Source organism: Budorcas taxicolor, chromosome 21 (genome assembly GCF_023091745.1).
Source record: "Budorcas taxicolor isolate Tak-1 chromosome 21, Takin1.1, whole genome shotgun sequence".
NCBI classification, from domain to species: domain Eukaryota; kingdom Metazoa; phylum Chordata; class Mammalia; order Artiodactyla; family Bovidae; genus Budorcas; species Budorcas taxicolor.
Genome location: NC_068930.1, coordinates 40653412 through 40675856, shown reverse-complemented (window position 1 = coordinate 40675856; position 22445 = coordinate 40653412). Strand labels below are relative to the sequence as shown.

The 22445-nt window shown below is 37.1% G+C and overlaps 1 protein-coding gene across 1 annotated transcript in view; it reads left to right on the top strand.

Annotated features, from left to right (window-relative positions):
- The window catches only part of NOVA1 (NOVA alternative splicing regulator 1), a 167050-nt gene that overhangs the window by 114015 nt on the left and 30590 nt on the right, over nucleotides 1-22445 (top strand). Inside the window, exon 3 of the mRNA XM_052659933.1 lies at nucleotides 19712-19878. Within this exon, the coding sequence (XP_052515893.1) occupies nucleotides 19712-19878 (167 nt within the window). The remainder of the gene's footprint in view (nucleotides 1-19711; nucleotides 19879-22445) is intronic.

The following is a 22445-nucleotide window of genomic DNA, read 5'->3' as shown; positions in this document are numbered from 1 at the left end:
TGTGATTGGTGTGTTTAAGAAATCACTTTGAACAAGGAATGGATTATAGAGGTACAAGAGGTGAAGCAGGCTATCGTAATAGTCCTGCTTAGAGATAATGGTGACTTGGACTAGGAGGTGTCAGTAGAAAGAGAGTGAATTAGTTCACATTATGTTATTATGGTGTTTACAGCCATGGACCAGATTCCTTATCCAAGGGAGAGAATAGCAACAAGAAAGCCAAAGGAAGAAAGTGTTTCCATAAGGAGGAAATGACTAACTGAGCCTGCCTCTTGAAGAGGAAAGGGAAAATGCCATAATAGTATACCGCTTGCAATTTTTTTTGATTGCTCGAAGTTTACCAACATCCTTATGATTCATATTGACTGAAAACTTTGCCATCTGACTCACTGTCTACCTCTATGTTTGTACTCCTGTTCAGCCTTTGTTCCTAAAAACTTTGAAAGAAAAAGTGATGGTAAAGGAAGCAAGGGAGTGGCAAAATGGAACAAAGAAAATATCTAAACTGTTTGTGGCCCAAGTAACCTGAGATTTGAGAGAGAAAAAAAACTGCCCCAGTTGAGAGGGCTCCATGGGACATAAAGAGGTAGGGAACAGCAAGATTTTATCAGCAGGTGAGACTAAAAGAAACATTCAGAAAAGGCGTTTTGGATATGGAGCATCTGTTGAAACTGAGGTAACAGAGGGCACAATGAAGAGGTCTAAAAGGAGATGGGGATGGGGAATTGGGTCCTATTCAGAGATACAGAGAAGGCAGTAAGCATAGAGACCTGGTTATGGTGACTGGAGAGATTTAGACTTTTGCTGGTAACTTAGATACGCAGGGATATGAGGAGTGGTAGTCTCTTTTAGGATGATGGACATTTAAAGTTATGGTGCAGCTTACTGTTTTAAAGGTGTGATACCACTGATGTTTCTGTTCTAGTCCTCAAAATTATGAAGTGGTCTTTGATGGAGGAGGAGCAGGGGAAGTGAGATACTGAGATGTGCTAGCCACTGGTTAGGGGAACAGTTGACTCAAATGAACTAAGAAGGATACTCAAGGACTTATTCCCATAGGTAGGTTAATGAGTATGGGCAGGAGGCCAGAGAGTGGACAGGAAACCAAAGACTCAGAGATTCTTTCTAAAGGGAAGGAGGCCAGAGGATGACACAGAGCCAGTCATCTGTCTTCACATGGATCAGAGGTCAGTGGGTGGCCAACAGTCCAAGAATCTGTCTTCAAGTGGATTATAAGTCAAGAGGACTAGCCAGAAAGTCAGGAGGTTTAAACCAATGGAAAGTTACATATTACTTTGAGAGGACTTGAATATATCTGACAATTACCATCTTACAGGCAACATCTAGTCTGGGCTTCCTCCATTTGACAGGTCTTATCCATAATATTTTAATAATTCAAAACAGTAGAAAATGTAAGAGCAGTTATATGAAACAAGAATTATAAAAATTTAATGTAGAAACAGTTTTGCCATTTTCTTACACGTTTTTAAACCTGAGTATAACAGGTTAAATTAATTAAATTTAGTTTGTGATATCACAGAAACTCATCTGAACAGTAGCTACCAGCTTTAAGCTGCATCAAACTGGTGTTATACATATCTATTTTCATATATCACCTTTAGCCCCTTTAATGCTAGTATATTCTGATATTCTTTATAATTTTCTGATACTTGATATTGGAAAAAAAAACAAAGTGATAATACTCTGTTCACATCAGAGAATACAAAAATAACGTTTGACAAGTGAGAACTCTGGAGAACTCTGAAGAACTTCTGAGTCTCACCTTTATTCTCAAAGTTACATTTCTCTCTAAATGTATTGTGGCATGCTGAAGCTATTTGTTTAAGATATATTGTTCCTTGTTCTCAGCGTCATGGTTATAGGAAGACTATAATGTGCAGAAAGAGTATAGACATATTTGTGGTTTGTATATTCTTTCCTGATCAAATATTGCCATTTCTTCCAATGTGATAAATGGCATTTATGGAAACAACATCTAACATCATACTCAGTAATGAAAAGCTTGAAAGCTTTCCACTTAGTAAGATCAGTTCGGTTCATTTCAGTCGCTCAGTTTTGTCTGAATTCTGGCAACGCCATGGACTGCAACACACCAGCCTCCCTGTCCAAGGCCAACTATTAGAGTTTACTCAAACTCATGTCCATTGAGTCAGTGATGCCATCCAACCATCAAATTCTCTGTCGTCCCCTTCTCCTGCCTTCAGTCTTTCCCAGAATCAGGGTCTTTTACAGTGAGTCAGTTCCTTGCATCAGGTGGCCAAAATATTGGAGTTTCAGCTTCACCATCAATCCTTCCGATGAATATTCAGGACAGATTTTCTTTAGGATGGACTGCTTTGATCTCCTTGCAGTCCAAAGGACTCTCAAAAGTCTTCTCCAACACCAAAGTTCAAAAGCATCAATTCTTCGGTGCTCAGCTTTCTTTATAGTCCAACTCTCACATTCATACATGACTACTGGAAAAACCATAGCTTTGACTAGACAGACCTTTGTTGGCAACGTAATGTCTCTGCTTTTTAATATGCTGTCTAGGTTGGTCATAACTTTTCTTCCAAGAAGCAAGCATCTTTTAATTTCATGACTGCAGTCATGATCTACAGTGATTTTGGAGCCCCCAAAATTAAAGTCTGGCACTGTTTCCACTGTTTCCCCATGTATTCCCATGAAGTGATGGGACCAGATGCCATGATCTTAGTTTTCTGAATGTTGAGTTTTAACCCAACTTTTTCACTCTTGTTCACTTTCATCAAGAGGCTCTTTATTTCTTCTTTGCTTTATGCCATAAGGGTGGTGTCATCTGCATATCTGAGGTTTATTGATATTTCTCCTGGCAATCTTGATTCCAGTTTGTGCTTCCTCCAGCCCAGTGTTTCTCATTATGTACTCCGCCTGTAAGTTAAATAAGCAGGTGACAATATACAGCCTTGACGTACTCCTTTTCCTATTTGGAACCAGTCTGTTGTTCCATGTCCAGTTCTAACTGTTGCTTCCTGAACTGCATACAGATTTCTAAAGAGGCAGTTCAAGTGGTCTGGTATTCCCATCTCTTTAGGAATTTTCCACAGTTTGTTATGATCCATGCAGTCAAAGACTTTGGCATAGTCAATAAAGCAGAATTAGATATTTTTCTAGAACTCTCTTGCTTTTTTGATGATCCAGTGGATGTTGTCAAATTGATCTCTGGTCCCTCTGCCTTTTCTAAATCCAGCTTGAACGTCTGGAATTTCATGGTTCATGTACTGTTGAAGCCTGGCTTGGAGAATTTTAAGCATTTCGTTGCTGGTGTGTGAGATGTGTGCCGTTGGGCGATAGTTGGAGCATTCTTGGGCATTGCCTTTCTTTGGGATTGAATATTTGCCTTGATTCATAGTAAGATCAAAAACAAGATAAAGAATACCTGCTTTCTCCACTGCTGTTCAACAGTGTGCTAATAGTTCAAGACAGAATAATTGAACAGGGAAAAATTTTAAAGGGTATCCAGATTGGAAAAGGAGAAGTCAAACTGTCTCTATTTGTAGATGACATAATCCCATATGTAGAAAACCTCAAATAATTTATAGGAAAACTACTGGAACTAATAAAAAAAAATTAGAAATGTTGTAGGGTACAAGATAAAAAAAACAGTGTGCGTCTATCTGCCAGCAATGAAGAATCCCAAAATAAAGTTAAGAAAGCAATTTCATTTGCAGTAGCATCTAAAAAAATACCTAGTAGTAAATTTTGTTTCCTTAGATTGAAGACTAAAGAAGATGTATATAAATGAAAAAGCATCCTATGTTCATGGGTGAAAAGACTTAGTATTGTTAAGATGCCAGAACTATCCAGAGCAATGTACAGATGCAGTTAAATCCCTGTTAAAATTCCAAGAACCTTTTATGCAGAAATGAAAAACTGAGACCTTAAATGCAACCCCATGGACTGTAGCCCACCAGGCTCCTCAGTCCATGGGATTTTTCAGGCGTGAATACTGGAGTGATTTGCCATTTTTTTTTCCAGGGGATCTACCCGACCCAGGGATCAAACCCGGGTCTCCCGCATTGTAGGCAGACGCTTTACCGTGCAAGCTACCAGGGAGCCCCATAGAAAAGGAGAGGCCCTGAATAGTTAAAGCACTCTTGAAAGGGAACAAATCTCAGGACTTACACTTCTTAATTTCAAAAATTACTGCAGTACAAAGCTACAGTAATCAAAGCAATGAGGTACTTACCTAAAGATAGATGTATAGACTTATGGAGTATGAATGAGAATCTAAAATAAATCCATGTATCTGAAGGTACTTTCAAATCATATTTATAAGACGCTTACTCCTTGGAAGAAAAGTTATGACCAACCTAGAAAGCATATTTAAAAGTAGAGACATTACTTTGCCGACTAATGTCCGTCTACTCAAGGCTATGGTTTTTCCTGTGGTCATGTATGGATGTGAGAGTTGGACTGTGAAGAAGGCTGAGCGCTGAAGAATTGATGCTTTTGAACTGTGGTATTGGAGAAGACTCTTGAGAGTCCCTTGGACTACAAGGAGATTGAACCAGTCCATTCTGAAGGAGATCAGCCCTGGGATTTCTTTGGAAGGAATAATGCTAAAGCTGAAACTCTAGTACTTTGGCCACCTCATGCAAAGAGTTGACTCATTGGAAAAGACTCTGATGCTGGGAGGGATTGAGGGCAGGAGGAGAAGGGGATGACAGAGGATGAGATGGCTGGATGGCATCACGGACTTGATGGACATGAGTCTGAGTGAACTCTGGGAGTTGGTGATGGACAGGGAGGCCTGGTGTGCTGCGTTTCATGGGGTCGCAAAGAGTCAGACACGACTAAGCGACTTTGAACTGATGATAAGGCTTTAATATCTTGACTATATAAAGAAATTCTAAAACTCAACAACAAAAAGACAACCAAAAGGAATAATGAAAAAGACTATGATAGACATTTCCCCAAAGAGAATATACAAATGTCCAATAATCAGTGAAAAGATAACCAACATCATTAGTCTTCAGAGAACAGCAAATCAAAACTACAATAACATAACACTCACAGTCATTAGAATGACTGTTAATAATAACTAGTGTTATTGAAGAAGTAGAGAAATTAAAACTCTCATAAATTGATGGTGGGAATGCAAAATGGTACAATAGCTCCACTGTGGAAAACAGTTGAGCTGCTCCTCAAAAAACTACCTATAGAATTCCCATATGACCCAACAGCTCTGTTCCTATCAGTTCAGTTCAGTCGCTCAGTCGTGTCTGACTCTTGGTGACCCATGAACCGCAGCATGCCAGGCCTCCCTGTCCATCACCAACTCCCAGGGTCCACCCAAACCCATGTCCATTGGGTCGGTGATGCCATCCAGCCGTCTCATCCTCTTTCGTCCCCTTCACCTCCTGCCCTCAATCTTTCCCAGCACCAGGGTCTTTTCCAGTGAGTCAGCTCTTGGCATCAGGTGGCCGAAGTAGCGGAGTTTCAGCTTCACCATCAGTCCTTCCAATGAACACCCAGGACTGATCTCCTTTAGGATGGACTGCTTGGATCTCCTTGCAGCCCATGGGACTCTCAAGAGACTTCTCCAACACCACAGTTCAAAAGCATCAATTCTTTGGTGCTCAGCTTACTTTATAGTCCACCTCTCACATCCATACATGACCACTGGAAAAACCATAGCCTTGACTAGATGGACCTTAATTGGCAAAGTAATGTCTCTGCTTTTTAATATGTTCTCTAGGTTGGTCATAACTTTCCTTTCAAGGAGTAAGCATCTTTTAATTTCATGGCTGCAATCACCATATCCAGTGATTTTGGAGCCCAGAAAAATAAAGTCAGCCACTGTTTCCACTGTTTCCCCATCTGTTTGCCATGAAGTGATGGGACCAGATGCCATGATCTTAGTTTTCTGAATGTTGATCTTTGCCAAGATCTTGGATCTTGGCTTTTTTACTCTGCTCTTTCACTTTCATCAAGAGGCTCTTTAGTTCTTCTTCACTTTCTACCGTAAGGGTGGTGTCATCTGCATATCTGTGGTTATTGATATTTTTCCCTGCAATCTTGATTCCAGCTTTTGCTTCCTCTAGCCCAGCGTTCCTCATGATATACTCTGCATAGAAGTTAAATAAGCAGGGTGACAGTATACAGTCTTGATGTACTTCTTTCCCTATTTGGAACGAGTTTGTTTTTCCATGTCCAGTTCTAACTGCTGCTTCCTGACCTGCATACAGGTTTCTCAAGAGGCAGGTCAGGTGGTCTGGTATTCCCATCTCTTTCAGAATTTTCCACAGTTTATTGTGATCCACACAGTCAAAGGCTTTGGCAGTGTCAATAAAGCAGAAAGAGATCTTTTTCTGGAACTCTCTTGCTTTGTCAATGATCCAGCGGATGTTGGCAATTTGATCTCTGGTTCCTCTGCCTTTTCTAAAACCAGCTTGAACATCTGGAAGTTCACAGTTCACGTATTACTGAAGCCTGGCTTGGAGAATTTTGAGCATTACTTTACTATGGTATGAGATGAGTGCAACTGTGCAGTAGTTTGAGCATTCTTTGGCATTGCCTTTCTTTAGCATTGGAATGAAAACTGAGCTTTTCCAGTCCTGAGGCCACTGCTGAGTTTTCCAAATTTGCTGGCATATTGAGTGCAGCACTTTCACAGCATCATCTTTTAGAATTTGAAATAGCCTAACTGGAATTCCATCACCTCCACTAGCTTTGTTTGTAGTGATGCTTCCTAAGGCCCACTTGACTTCACATTCCAAGATCTCTGGCTCTAGCTGAGTGTGAGTGATCACACCATCGTGATTATCTGGGTCTTGAAGATCTTTTCTGTATAGTTCTTTTGTGTATTCATGCCACCTCTTCTTAATGTCTTTACTTCTGTTACATCCATACCATTTCTGTCCTTTATCGAGCCCATCTTTGCATGAAATGTTCCCTTGGTATCTCTAATTTTCTTGAAGAGATCTCTAGTCTTTCCCATTCTGTTGTTTTCCTCTATGTCTTTGCATTGGTCTCTGAGGAAGGCTTTCTTATCTTTCCTTGCTATTCTTTGGAATTCTGCATTCAGATGCTTATATCTTTTCTTTTCTCCTTTGCTTTTCGCTTCTCTTCTTTTTACTCTATTCCTATATATATGCCCAAAAGAACTGAAAAGATGGACCTAAGGAGATACTTGTATGCTAATGTTCTTTGTGGCATTATTCATATTAACCAAAAGTTAGAAACAACACAAGTGTCCATAAATAGATAAATAGATTAAACCAAATGTTTTATATATACTCAGTGGGAATATTTAGCAACAGAAAATAATGAAGTTCTGGTGTATGTTTCAACATGGATGAAGGAAATACTATGCTAAATGAAATAAGCCAGATACTAAAAGGACAAACATTGTATGAGTCACCTTATATGAGGGCTTCCCATATGGCACTAGTAGTAAAGAACCCACCTTCCAGTGCTGGAGACAAAAGAGATGCAGGTTTAATCCCTGGGTCAGAAAGATGCCCTGGAGAAAGACACAGCAACCCACTCCAGTGTTCTAGCCTGGAGATTCCCATGGACAGAAGAACTTGGGGGGCTCTGGTCCATAGGGTCACAAAGAGACACAACTGAAGCAACTTAGCATGCACCTTTTATGGCATATCTAGAATAGATAAATTCATAGAAACAGATTAGAGGTTACTGGGGGTGTAAAGAAGACATGGTGATTTAGTCCTTAAGGGTTACAGACTCTGATTGGAGTGATAAAATAATTTTGGAAATAGATAATTATAACATTTGCACAACTTTGTGAATATAATTAATGCTACTGAATTGTGTGATTAAAAATGATTTAAATGGCAAATTTTATGTTATGTATAATTTACAATTTTAAAATATTTTGTCATTTTGTATTACCTCAGCATATATGAAACTGCCATAATTAATTTTATGGTGTATTCCTTCCCCAGAAACTTCATGGGTCACGATGCTTTGTGCTTCCTCTATGTTTGTTTGATATAATGCATGTGATCCATAGTATGACAATTGTTATCATTCATTGACTTGAATAATTCATTCTGTCTTAAAATCTATGCAGATGTGGGCTTTGCTTTCATATTGGATTTATGGGTTCATGGTAAAGATGGAGCCTTTACCTAAATTCTATTTAGAAAAAGAAAAAATACAGAGTAAAGTCACTGTTTAAAGTTGGCTAATGCGTTCATCTATATTGGCTCTGAAGGTGATCACTTATATGGTAATGATGGCTTATGGTGAATGGTGTTAGATTCGTGATCTCCGAAGAAGCTTTAACTTTGGGACCAGGGACCCGGCTTGATCACTCAAGAGTTTTTGTGTAGCAGAGTTTTATAAAATAAGAAAGGGGACAGAGAAAGCCTCTGACATAGACATCAGAAGGGGATTGGAGAATTCCCCCTCCTTGCTAGTTTCAGCAAGCTGTTTTATGTCTGTTAGAAAGCTATTAATCAAATAAAAGACACACCTCAAGGCTGAAGGAGTTTAACCAGGCCCCTCTCCCACAATATGTAATTTTAAGATACGATGGCAGGAGGTGTGTCATTTCCCAGCCTTAAAACAATTGATATGAATACTGGTTTGTTGAGCTATTATCAGCCCAAGGTTTGAGAAAAAGAAAAAAGTTAGTCTTAGGTGGAATCGTTTTGAAGAAGGGCAAATTCCAAAGCAAATACATAGTTTCATTAACATAGCTTAAGAAAAACATTTCCATAAGAAAAACACATTGGTTAGCTCAGGGTTTGAGGAAAGTTTAAATTCAGAAGGAACCAGGTGTAGTCATGGCAACACAGAATTTTAAGAGATGCTGCAGCCTGTTTCCTCCTTTGGAGACCCCTGGCCTTCCTGCCTTCTTACCCTCTCAGCAGTAGGGCTATCAAGTTCATCTTTTTGTTCTCAACTTTTTGACAGTAGCACTCTTCAGATTTGGTTACTATGCTACTACTTGTCCAGAGGTACGTTTTGCTCCTGAGTTTTAAGTGACTTTGATTAGCTATACATGCCACCACTGGTCATACTTTTTGAGTCTTTGAGCTTGATTTGATATCACATGTTTTCTGAAAGCCGTGTCCCTACCTTCCAAGTGTGATTCATGAAATTCTGCAAGTGAATACCTATTAGTCCATAAGGAATAGCTAGAAAAATTCCAAGTGCCATTTTTCTTACTGCAGAAATTTAAGAGTACTAATTAGTGTCAAAAGTGTTGACACTGATAGAGAATGGAGGAAAAATCAGGAAGGCTGTTATATATATATTTATAAAAATGTAGTTACATTTTATGGAAGTTTTATATTCCTATAATCCATGATGGAAGTTAAAGGGTACAAATATTGACCAAACTAGATTGCTATAATTCTTTTCCTTCGTCTGGAATATTCTTCTGCTACCCCATTTTGTCTAAATTTCTATTTGTATTTTTATGTATGTGGAAGGTTGGTTATGTTTCTCAACCATAGAGAAGTTGCCCTCTGTAGAGGGTATCCCACGTGTTCCAGCAGTACACTCGCCCCTCATCACTCAAGGGCAAGGGGCCAAGTGGTCCCAGGGTAGATTCTGATCTGCATTTGTGGACTTGGTTCCACAAGCTGCTGGATTGAAGTTTTCTTGCTTCTTGTGTCTGTCCCCTGGTGGGTGAGGCTGGCCTAGAGCCTTGTGCAGGCTTCCTGATAGGAGGAACCAGTGTCTGCCCTTAGGTGGGTGGAGATGGGTCTTGACTCTCTGGTGAGCAGGGCCGTATCAAGGGATGTGCCTCTATGTGACTGGGTTCAAGAAGTCTTTAGGCAGCCTCTCTGCTGATGGGTAGCGCTGTGTTTCCTTCCTGTTGGTTGGTTGGCCTGAGGCATCCCAGCACTGGAGCCTACAGGCTGTTAGATGGAGTCAGGTCTTGGTGCCAAAATGGTGGCTTCTGGGAGAGCTCATGCCGATGAATACTCCCCAGTACGTAGCTCTGCCAGCAGTGTCCTTTTCCCCACAGTGATCCACAGCCACCCCCCACCTCCTCAGAAGACCCTCCTCAAGACCAACCACCAGGTAGGTCTGGCCCAGGCTCCAATGAAATTACTGCTTTTGCCCTGGTTTCCAGTGTGCATAACAGAAAAGCTGTGACAAACCTAGACAGCATATTAAAAAGCAGAGACATTACTTTGCCAGCAAAGATCCATATAACCAAAGCTATGATTTTTCCAGTAGTCAAGTATGGATGTGAGAGTTGGATCATAAAGAAGGCTGAGCACTGAAGAATTGATGCTTTTGAACTGTGGTGTTGAAGAAGACTCTTGAGACTGCAAAGAGATCAGACTAGTCATTCTTAAAGGAAATCTGTCCTGAATATTCCCTGGAAGGACTGATGCTAAAGATGAAGTTCCAATACTTGGCTACCTGATGCGACGAGCTGACTGATTGGAAAAAACCCTGATGCTGGGAAAGATTGAAGGCAGGAGAAGATGGGGATGACAGTGGGTGAGATGGTTGAATGGCATCACCAACTCAATGAACATGAATTTGAGCAAGCTCTGGGAGCTGGTGAAGGACAGGGAGGCCTGGCATGCTGCAGTCCATGGGGTCACAAAGAGTCGGACAGGACTGAGCAACTGAGCAACAACCAGAATGCATGAGACCTTGTGTGTGCCCTCCCAAGAGTAGAGTCTATTTTCCCTAGTCCTGTGGAGCTCCTGCACTCGAACCCCACTGGCCTTCAAACCCAAATGCTCTGCGAACAATGACTCCTGCTGCCAGAAACCCCAACTGGGAAGCCTGACATAGGGCTCAGAACCTCGGTCATGTGGGAGAGTTATGCCATATAATTATTCTCCAGCTTGTGGGTTGCTTCCTGGGAGATATTGGATTTAATTAGATTATCAGTGCGGCCCCCCCTCCTACCATCTTGTTGAGTTTCTTCTTTATGTCTTTGAATGTAGAATATCTTTTTTGATATGTTCCAGGTTTTTTTTGTTGATGATTATTCAGCAGTTAGTTGTAATTTTGGTGTGCTCTTGAGAGGAGTTGAACTCAGTCCTTCTATTCTGCCATCTTGTTCTGTCCCAGGATTGCTACATATCGAAAAGCAGCCTATGTGAAAACTGAAAGTGTTGGTTGCTCAGTCATATCCAACTCTTTGTGACGCCATGGACTGTATAGCCTGCCAGGCTCCTCTGTCCATGGAACTCTCCTGGCAGGAATACTGGAGTGAGTAGCCATTCCCTTCTCCAGGGAATCTTCCCGACCCAGGAATGAAACCCACGTCTCCTACACTGCTTGCATATTCCTTACTGTCTGAGCCACCAGGGAGCCCACACGTAGCCTAAACCTGTGCTAAAGATGAATGACTAGCTAGTCATCATCATAATCATCCTATTGGTAGGATCTTTTGCACGACCTCAGAAGTTAAAACCTGAAGATAAATTACAGTTGTTATTTAGAACTTTTAGATACGTCTGCTTTCAAACCTCACAGTTCTTCAGAGCTTCAGGTCTCCTAAACTCCTGATGTTACTTTGTGGGAGTGGCTAAATGGAAATGAGTATGCAATTTGCATGCATGGGACAGAGATTGAGTGAGTGAGAAGCTGGACGTCTGCTCTGTCATTCATTCTCACATCTTCATTTCTTTGAAGAATATAAGTACTTTTAGATTTTTGTGAAAAGTATACGCTCATCCTTTGGCTTAATTGAGTATATTTTAATGTTAGAGCGTGCTCTGTAAACAGAAACTTGAGCTTCACTATATTGATTTGGGAATAAAGCATGTTGTAATGGCCCCCTACAAATTTTACAATTTAGAAATAGAGACATGATTGTGTGGAGAGTTAATCACCAGAAGAAGAGAAGCAATTTTTACTTTGCATCATGAGATATGTCAATTCCTATGATTTCCTTTACTAAAGAAGCCCCTTCTTGAAATAGTATATTTTTCCCTTAGTAATTGTAGGGTAGGAGAAAGCTTTTTCAAATGTGCAAAAACTGTACAATGGTATAAAAGCTGCAATTACAAATTGAACTTACTTTTTATGGCAGTTTTCCTAAATGCTTTTGTTGATCTGAAAATTTATTCTAAAAAATTTGCTAATAGCCACACAATTACTAACCACTTCTCCTATGGTTGTCTGTTCTCAGTAAGAAGAGTCAATCTTTTCTTTCATTTTATGCCAGATTTGAAATAAACCTGTGAAGTGATATTAATAAGATGACTCAGTGCATTTTAAAAAGATTATCAAGCCTGGGTAGAAATTATTTTTCCATCATCAGGCTGAAATATATGTGACTTACTTCACAGAATGTGATTTGATAGCTGGCCTAACATTACATTTTCAGAAGGTATGTGTTGTAATGGAAAAAATACGATATTTGACAAAATCTTACTTCTTTCTGCATTTGTTAGTTTTGTTTCCTTGGTCCAACTGCTTTCACTTCTTTACCTGTAAGTTGAAGAAAATATGTGTCTTGGTAATTGTGAGTATTAAATGAGCTGTTATACAGCTGCATAATATATGATCATATTAATAAAATATTAAATGTCTTATAAATTATATAGTCTATATACTGTTCTCCTCTTTTAAAAAAATTTAGAGTTTGTTCTAACCTGAAATTTGTAATGCCTATTATTGCTACTGCTTGATATTCTATACTACTTTAGACTGTCTTTTATACAACAGAAAAAAAGTGTTCCTTTTTTCCGCTGACTTTATTCTTTTACGTAGATTACATTTTTAGTTTATCTACTTTCTATTCTGGAAAGGAAAAAAAACTATTAAATTATTCATTGTTTCTCCTATTACCTTTCTGAGAACTTTTTAAAAATCAACTATTCTTTTTATTGACATTGTAATTTAGAACTTATTAGTAGTTTTAAAAATCATTTCCCAAAATATATCTAATTTTTACATATATTGACTTGTTTTATAAACCCAAAGACACTTATTGGCTTTTTAGACATTTTATAAAGCAACAGGTCGATAGAAAAAAAGGTCTTAAAATCAATCATATGTTTTTAATACATAGCTAAGGAAATTAGACTCAGGGAGTTATTCATTTAATCAAAAAATAATTCTTTTTGAGTATCCACAGGGTGCCAGACATGCTTCCATACACTAAGGATACAGCCATGAGCCTGACAAGCTCTCTTTTATACTTTATTTTTGTCTTTGTGTATCCTGGTATTCTTCCCAATTTTTTTCTGTAGTACTAATTTTATTTCATATTCTCTATATTATTTGTTTTCTGTATAGTGTCTGTCTGCGTGAACTAGAGAAGAACTCCATGAAAGCAGGTTTATCTGTTTGTCATTGCTTTACTGAGTATAGTACTTAACATTTAGTGGAGAATCAATAGATTTTTGCCAGATGAATGAATGAACTGAATTAAATGAAGACCATATGGTATCCTGAAAACCAAATGGAGTGTATTAAGAAGAGAGTGGTCAGTGGTGTCACATGCCGCTGATGGGCCAATTGTAAAGGCATGAAGATTAGATTTACTGAGGTAAGGCTGTAATGAATGGTTTAAGTGGAGTGGTAGGACAAAAGCCATACTGGAGTAACTCAGAGTCAAGAAAAAAGGAATGGGTGGTGAAAAAGTGTAAATACATGTATTTAAGTCATTCAAGGATTTTTGAGAGATAAAGAAATTGAGCTGCATGTAACTAGAAGAAGGCTAGGGAGGGCTTTAAAATGTTTTATTATAAAATTTCAGATATACTTAGAAGAATGAACCTCCTTATAACCTACATATTTGTCATTAATATCAAGATTTTGGCATATGTATTTTGTATGAGTAACATTTTTTGCTGTTACAAAAATATGGGGATGATTCAGCAGAGAGATGATATGGGGTGGGAGGGGGGTTCAGGATTGGGGACTCATGTACACCTGTGGCTGATTCATGTCAATGTATGGCAAAATCAGTACAGTATTGTAAAGCAAAATAAAGTAAAAATAAAAATTTTAAAAATTAAAAAATATTTTGAAGCAAATCTCAATCATTTTAGCTACATATACTTCAGTATGCAACTGAAAAGAAAGAGAAAACACCCTAATGCCATAATCACACCTGTTAAAATTAACAGTAATTCTTTGATACTATTTAATATTGTTTTTATGAGAGTGCCACAATTTTTAAAGTAAAAGTTGTTTGAATTTAGATCCAGTCAAATTCTAATTCATATTTGATTATTGTGTCTTTTAAGATTCTTTATGTCTAGAGAACTTTCTTTCCTATATTGAAGAAACTAATTATTCTGAAGACTAGCTTACATTGTTGATTTGTGTATTTGCTTTCTTATGGTGTCATTTGTTTCTCTGTTTTCAGAATTATCTTTTAATATTTATTTGGCTGTGTCAGATCTTTGTTGGATTATGTGGAAATCTTTCATTGTGGCCCACGGATTCTCTAGTTGTGAGATGTGGGCTCAGTAGTTGCAGCACACAAGTTTAGTTGCTCAATAGCATGTAGAATCCTAGTTCCCTGAACAGGGATCAAACCCACATGCCCTGCAGTGCAAGATGGATTCTCAACCACTGGACCACCAGGGAAGTCCCTCAGTATTATTTGTAAACTGTTATGTCGGGCTAAATGTTTGATTCGATTTAGGTTCAGCTATTTGGGGATACATCCTCTATAGTTGGTGCCCTCTGCTTCATATTGCATCATGTCAGTGCTTGATTTTCACACTCTTAGTTATGCTGATGTTGACCAGTGAAGTCAGTTGGTGATTCCAGATGTTTCCATTGAGAATTTCCCATTAACCTTTCATTTTATGGTTTTATGATCTTTGCCTGAATCGGCATTTCATTTGCTTTACAAAAGGCTAATTTTCTCTTTCTGTCATAAAGGAGGGATCTTTAAAAATGGAAGAAAGTATAACATGTTTTTCTGCTGATAGGCAAGGTCTGATGGAAAAAATGATAGTAGGAGAAACAGTGGACTTGGGAGTTAAGAGAGATCAGATCCACTGCACAGATGATAGATTGCCTTAGGTAGGAGCAGGAACAGTTTAAGTGACTTGTCCAAGGTGATAGTAGCACAAAGTGAGTATATTTTGTTAAATGTATATCACAATTTTGCTATGGCAACTTATAATTGTACCTAATTTTAGAAACATGTCTATTCAGTTTATGATATGGCATGTGAAGTAGAAACGAAAAGTCTTTCTGATTTCACTGCCTATGTTTGTCCCTTCTTGTAAGAGTTTATCTAATGTCTCCCTTAAAAGAAAAATTTTTAATTAATGGTGTCTTATACACCTGCATCTTTACATTATAATAAATATAAGGAAATACTTTTATATAATTTTTTCAGATTTTGTTACTAGTCTATTGCAAAGAGAAGTAAATGCTACTGTTAAATAAAATAGTAAATAACTCATAGTTCACTTTAGACACTAATGGAGCATAAAAGCCTGTAAAATGACTGAAAAAACCAGCAACTTTTATTAGTTATAGGCTCATTTTTGTTATACAGTTTGGTCATATACCTGACAGTCTTCCTTCTTTGTGACTTTCTCCTAAAAAATTATAGTTTTGTGTTATCTAAGTGAAAAGACCATTAGAGTTCACTGGAAGAATATGAGAGCATCTCTTCTGAGGATTATAGCAGTTCCCATTGGGGAAATTGCAATTTCCTTTTCTCTTTCCCTTTTTTTTGGTAGTAGTTCTAATGGTAGTGATATCATTTAATCTTGAAAGAATATTTATGGCAACTTTGGACCTATAAACTATTGCCAAATTGTCTCATGCATGCTATGTGAAATTCAGTTTTAGACAATCATATTTCTTTATGGCTCAGTGATTTCCATTTACTACTTGTTAGACTGTATAGTCTGAAGAGTATCGGGGTTACTGCGTTGTCTGACACAGTATATGTTCTATTAAATTAGAACTTTAAAAACAACATGGATCATATAGTTCCTTTAGTTACTTAGTACCAGGTTTTATTTTTTAATAATCTCTGTTGAGGCTTAACTGATTTCCTTTTCTGTCTTGGCATCCCCAGAAGAGCACTCTTTAGTTGTCTCCAAAAGCAGGAATGTAATCCGATCTGTGTTTTGTATTGTCTGCTGACTTAGATGAGAACACTTCACAGGAGCTGCATTGATCAGTTCTCATCCTTTCTAGTCATTTATTGGACAATTAATACAACTTTGTAAAGACTCCCTAGAGTATCCCTAATAAACTACATCCTTTTACCCAAGAATAGATACAGAGATACATCAAGATATTCAAAGATGAGAAAAGCTGATTAGGAGAAACAGGAAATATTAAGCCTTCAAACTCACAATCTCAATGTGTTTCAGATTGTCTCCCTCCTCACAACTAAAAGATACTGCTTTCTATTGAAATATATTATACAAATTAGGAAATGCAGCTTTTCATAAACTTGCATCTTTGTGGTTTAAAACAGGATAATTTGATTCAGGTGTGGTGGTGGTGGTGCAGTCATTAAGTCATGTCTGACTCTTCTGACCCGAGGACTATAGCCCACCAGGCTCCTCTGTCCATGGGATTATCCAGGCAGGAATACCAGGAATCAGACGTGGGTCTCTTGCATTGTGAGGCAAGCCCCAATTTAGGTGTATACATATAATATTATTTTTTTATTCCTGCTCCTAATTCTTGTGATCTAAGTCTTTTTTCCTAAAGGTAAGAGTGATAATCTTTTACTGTTCTTAAAAAAAAATTTTAATGCTAGGGAAATGATTTATATGGTAATCAATCCTTAAAGCAATATAAACTCCTTGCAATTTTTTTAATGTGTAATTTCACATTTTTTCCTTCAAAATGTACTTTAAAATGTTTTATAGAATGGCTTAGAATTTTGAAACTGTGGTATGAGACAGATATGTGTTAAGTACTTGGGAGGTCATATTAGCTCAAAAACAAATATTTTCTAAATTTTAGAAGATTATTTTTACTTGTTGATAACTGTTTAGTAAAAGAATACTGATGTCTGAGAAGTAAGTTTATGTGTTTGCTCTGTTGAGCTGCTGAGCAGAAGATTACAGTTTAAGAACAGGCTGCTGCAGTGAGGCTCAAAATAGTCTGAAAAACTAATCACTTATTCTTATTGTCTTTAGGTATACCTGTAGAGTATAAAATAGTCTATAGGATCTGCGCATTAGACCCAACCAATTTCATTTTAGTCTTGTCTCACATCACTCACATTTTATTCACTAGATATGAAGCAAATAAAACTAATGGTATCTTTTATCAATTATTCATCAATTTGAAGTAAAAAATAGTTTAAAACTTTGTTTTTAATTATGATATGCTATCTTATTAAAATTGCATAATCAGTAAAAGCAGGAATGATTATTTGTCCAATAAATATCTGTTATTTACCTATCATGTGCAAGGGATGCCTCTAGGCTCTGGGAAAGCTACCGCACAATGCAAAACAGACTAATTAACTGTTCTCTGAGAGCTTGCATTCTAACAGAAACAAAAAAATAAATAGAAAATGTCACATAGTGTTATTGCTGTGATTAAAAGAACAGGGTACATGAATAAAAGGTGGTAAAATTTCAGAAAATTGCCTACTTCGTAAGCTTTCCAAGACTCCTTCTCTCCACTAATTTTTGTGTTCAGTTCAGTTCAGTCACTCAGTCGTGTCCGACTCTTTGCGACCCCATGAATCGCAGCATGCCAGGCCTCCCTGTCCATCACCAGCTCCCAGAGTTCACTCAGACTCACGTCCATCGAGTCCGTGATGCCATCCAGCCATCTCATCCTCTGTCGTCCCCTTCTCCTCCTGCCCCCAATGCCTCCCAGCATCAGAGTCTTTTCTAATGAGTCAACTCTTCGCATGAGGTGGCCAGAGTACTGAAGTTTCAGCTTTAGCATCATTCCCTCCAAAGAACTCTCAGGGCTGATCTCCTTCAGAATGGACTGGTTGGATCTCCTTGCAGTCCAAGGGACTCTCAAGAGTCTTCTCCAACAACACAGTTCAAAAGCATCAATTCTTCGGCACTCAGCCTTCTTCACAATCCAACTCTCACATCCATATATGACCACAGGAAAAACCATAGCCTTGACTAGACGGACCTTAGTCGGCGAAGTAACGTCTCTGCTTTTGAATATACTATATAGGTTGGTCATAACTTTTCTTCCAAGGAGTAAACGTCTTTTAATTTCATGGCTGCAATCACCATCTGCAGTGATTTTGGAGCCCAAACAAATAAAGCCTGACACTGTTTCTACTGTTTCCCCATGTATTTCCCATGGAGTGATGGGACCAGATGCCATGATCTTCGTTTTCTGAAAGAGATGGAAATACCAGACCACCTAACCTGCCTCTTGAGAAATCTGTATGCAGGTCAGGAAGCAACAGTTAGAACTGGACATGGAACAACAGACTGGTTTCAAATAGGAAAAGGAGTATGTCAAGGCTGTATATTGTCACCCTGCTTTTTTAACTTATATGCAGAGTAAATCATGAGAAACGCTGGACTGGAAGAAACAAGCTGGAATCAAGATTGCCAGGAGAAATACCAATAACCTCAGATATGCAGATGACACCACCCTTATGGCAGAAAGTGAAGAGGAGCCAAAAAGCCTCTTGATGAAAGTGAAAGAGGAGAGTGAAAACGTTGGCTTAAAGCTCAACATTCAGAAAATGAAGATCATGGCATCCGGTCCCATCACTTCATGGGAAATAGATGGGGAAACAGTGTCAGACTTTATTTGTTTGGGCTCCAAAATCACTGCAGATTGTGACTGCAGCCATGAAATTAAAAGATGTTTACTTCTTGGAAGAAAAGTTATGACCAACCTAGATAACATTTTCAAAAGCAGGGACATTACTTTGCCGACTAAGGTCTGTCTAGTCAAGGCTATGGTTTTTCCTGTGGTCATGTATGGATGTGAGAGTTGGACTGTGAAGAAGGCTGAGTGCCGAAGAATTGATGCTTTTGAACTGTGTTGTTGGAGAAGACTCTTGAGAGTCCCTTGGACTGCAAGGAGATCCAACCAGTCCATTCTGAAGATCAGCCCTGAGAGTTCTTTGGAAGGAATGATGCTAAAGCTGAAACTCCAGTACTCTGGCCACCTCATGTGAAGAGTTGACTCATTGGAAAAGACTCTGATGCTGGGAGGGATTGGGGGCAGGAGGAGAAGGGGATGACCGAGGATGAGATGGCTGAATGACATCACGGACTCGATGGACGTGAGTCTGAGTTAACTCTGGGAGATGGTAATTGACAGGGAGGCCTGGCGTGCTGCGATTCATGGGGTCGCAAAGAGTAGGACATGACTGAGCGACTGAACTGAACTGAACTGAGCTTTAGGCCAACTTTTCACTCTCCACTTTCACTTTCATCAAGAGGCTTTTTAGTTCCTCTTCACTTTCTGCCATAAGGGTGGTATCATCTGCATATCTGAGGTGATTGATATTTCTCCCGGCAATCTTGATTCCAGCTTGTGTTTCTTCCAGTCCAGCATTTCTCATGATGTACTCTGCATATAAGTTAAATACTGGTTTCTAACCCTACGTTCTTGTATAAATGCTCAGAAAGTATTCATTATGTCAGTGAATGATGTATACAAAACTTCTCATGGTTTCTGGCTCTGCTGGCCCTTTTTGAGATTTAGAGTTCTACATTGTACATGATTTTGTTGGCATTAGTATATCATCCTTTTTTATAGTTTTTATGAAAAGCGTACACAGTAAGAGAGGAAGTTTTCTGAAACTTAAATCTTTTGTCCACAGGTACTACTGAGCGAGTGTGCTTGATCCAGGGAACAGTTGAAGCACTGAATGCAGTTCATGGATTCATTGCAGAAAAAATTCGAGAAATGCCCCAAAATGTGGCCAAGACAGAACCAGTCAGCATTCTACAACCCCAGACCACCGTTAACCCAGATCGCATCAAACAAGTGAGTGTTTAGTTGGGAAATCAAAGACAGATATCCACAGTATAGTATGAATTCCTTATAAAAGAAGCCTTAAAGGTTTAGCATATAAAGTTTTTCCCTAAGAAAACTTAAAACGTAACAGTTGTCACTTATTTACTTAAAGACTGTCAGAGCCTCTTCTTTAGATTGATCAGTTTATTTATTGATCGAATTACTCATTTATTAGTATTACACTGAGGAACAGTTATGGCTCATTTCTTTTATAGTGCCCTTTTAAAAATTATAGATACAAATTTGATTAATTTATTAGAATTTAACCTATTTAAAATTCTATCACTTTTAAAATGAAGTATAAAAATTGAGACTACATTCTCAAAATTCCTAATACCCTATTCTCAATATTTTTAGTCTCTAGTATAGTTATGCATATAAACTCCTGTTTTGTCAATTTAATTGTCATGTTCAGTATTTTTTATCAACAAATATGTATAAGTAAATTTTTGTACCTAGCAAACAGTTCTTTGTTACAAATCAGCTATTATGTTCTGTATAACTTGTACAGTATTTATATATATGTCATAAAGAGCCAATGTTTGCTTTTAATGTGTGGGATTTTCTGTAACAAAACTTGATAAAAAACAATGTTAGTTTTTAAGATTGAATAATGACAGACAGTATGTAGGGAAAAAAATGACGTTCTTTAATGTAAAAATAAGGCAGATTCTTCCCCTTAAGCTCTTTTAAATCTTCAAAATTATTTGATACTTTGTTAATTATGATTGTTTCTTCATTTGCCTTTTTATAGTTAGCTTTTTAATTTGTGATCATATTGATAGATTTTATGCCTTCAAAAGAACTGTATTATTCATTCATTCACAGAATATTTAATTTACAGAATATTTATGTTCATTGTAATAAATTTGAAATGTGGCTCAAAAACTTATTAATTTCATGTTTCTGAGTTGAAAAAATATAATAGCCAGTGTTAGGAATTTATTATAATTTTGCCAATATATTGATAAATATAAGGATGTCTAATCAAATACAAATAGAGAAATTAATCATTATATATTTTCAAATTATAGGCCAAGTTTCAGTTTTCCTTTAATACTATTTAAAAAATCCTTCCATGTTTAGATAGCTTTTACACCATATAAGATCATTCATTTTATGCTCTTTGTCAGTATCAAAATGTTTCAATTTGTAACCTTTCATAACTTATCAAGGAAGTGTCTTTTAATTTACACATGGCAGAAGGTAAATATTTTAAACTTCTAAACATAAGTAGATATTTTTTATTCTTCACAAACATTTATAGTTTTGAAATTTTTATCTATGCTAGGTAAACGCAAAGAATAATTTAAAATGTGATGCATTGAAAGCAGTACCATTACTTAATCTAAATTTATCTAAATTCTAGAAGTATGAGTTTAAAGACCTCTGGATTAAGATCACCTGGGGCTAAGAATTTACAGAATTGGCACTAAAGTGTAGGGTCTATTGATTTTCAGCTTAATCCAGCCTATTAATTCTCACATTTCTTTTGTAGTTTCTGTAAGTTTAAACACTTAAGGAAGGCAGTGAATATATTGATTTTTTTTTTAAAGGTAAAACATGAAATATACTTTGAGTACTGTATGACTGGCAGTTATTCAGCACAATGATATGAGTGAATTTTTATTTTTTATAATAATACCATCAAATAATGGTCTATGAGTCATTGCTAAAACTAACTTTCTCTATGGCAAATGAAATTTATAGGTTGTCATCTGTCCAGGGTCAGTACAGATTTATGAAAGCCAGAATTTTAAAATATTTGGTTCATTTCTATTTTTACTTGCCTTGTTCAGATAATGTTATTTAAATTCAAAATAAGTGGTTAAAAAATAATGGTGATTAATTTAAGTTTGCATATTTACATTTATTTCTAAGCCTTATAAGATATTCATGAAATTGACATTATTATTGATTAATATTTCATGTAATCAATAGTGATGTGAAAGTATTATTTTAAAAGATTCATTAAAAGAGTACTCTAAATTTAGTAGAGTGATATATTTAATACTTAAATGGTTTCTTAAAACTGTAAAATTTGAAAAATATACTCAAAAAATCTAGATGAGAGATTGAGCATATTTCCACGATATTGTAGATCAACAGTTATTTATGCTGTAAATTTGAGATTCTCTCACTTTCTAGGTAGGTATCCTATTTTACAGTGTGAAACTTTTTGTTGGATCATTGTCTAAATAACTAATCAAAAGAAGTGGAAATGACTTAGCAACTGAACCGCAACAAATAAATTTAAATTACCATGATTTCATTTCTGGAGAAATTATGCTGGTAATCCAGTATAAAATAATTATATCTAAAAGAAATTATTTTATAATGGAATAGATAAAAGTATATTGTATATAATTCTATATTTTTTAGCTTTTAATACTTAGAATAATAATAATATTTCTTTTAAAGTGATAGTCATTACCCTAACTAACATTTACATTCCCTTTGGACTTCAACTCTGAAGTTAATTTTTAATGTAACTTCTTTAAACATTTTTAAAACACTTTCTTCTAGTTAAGATTATG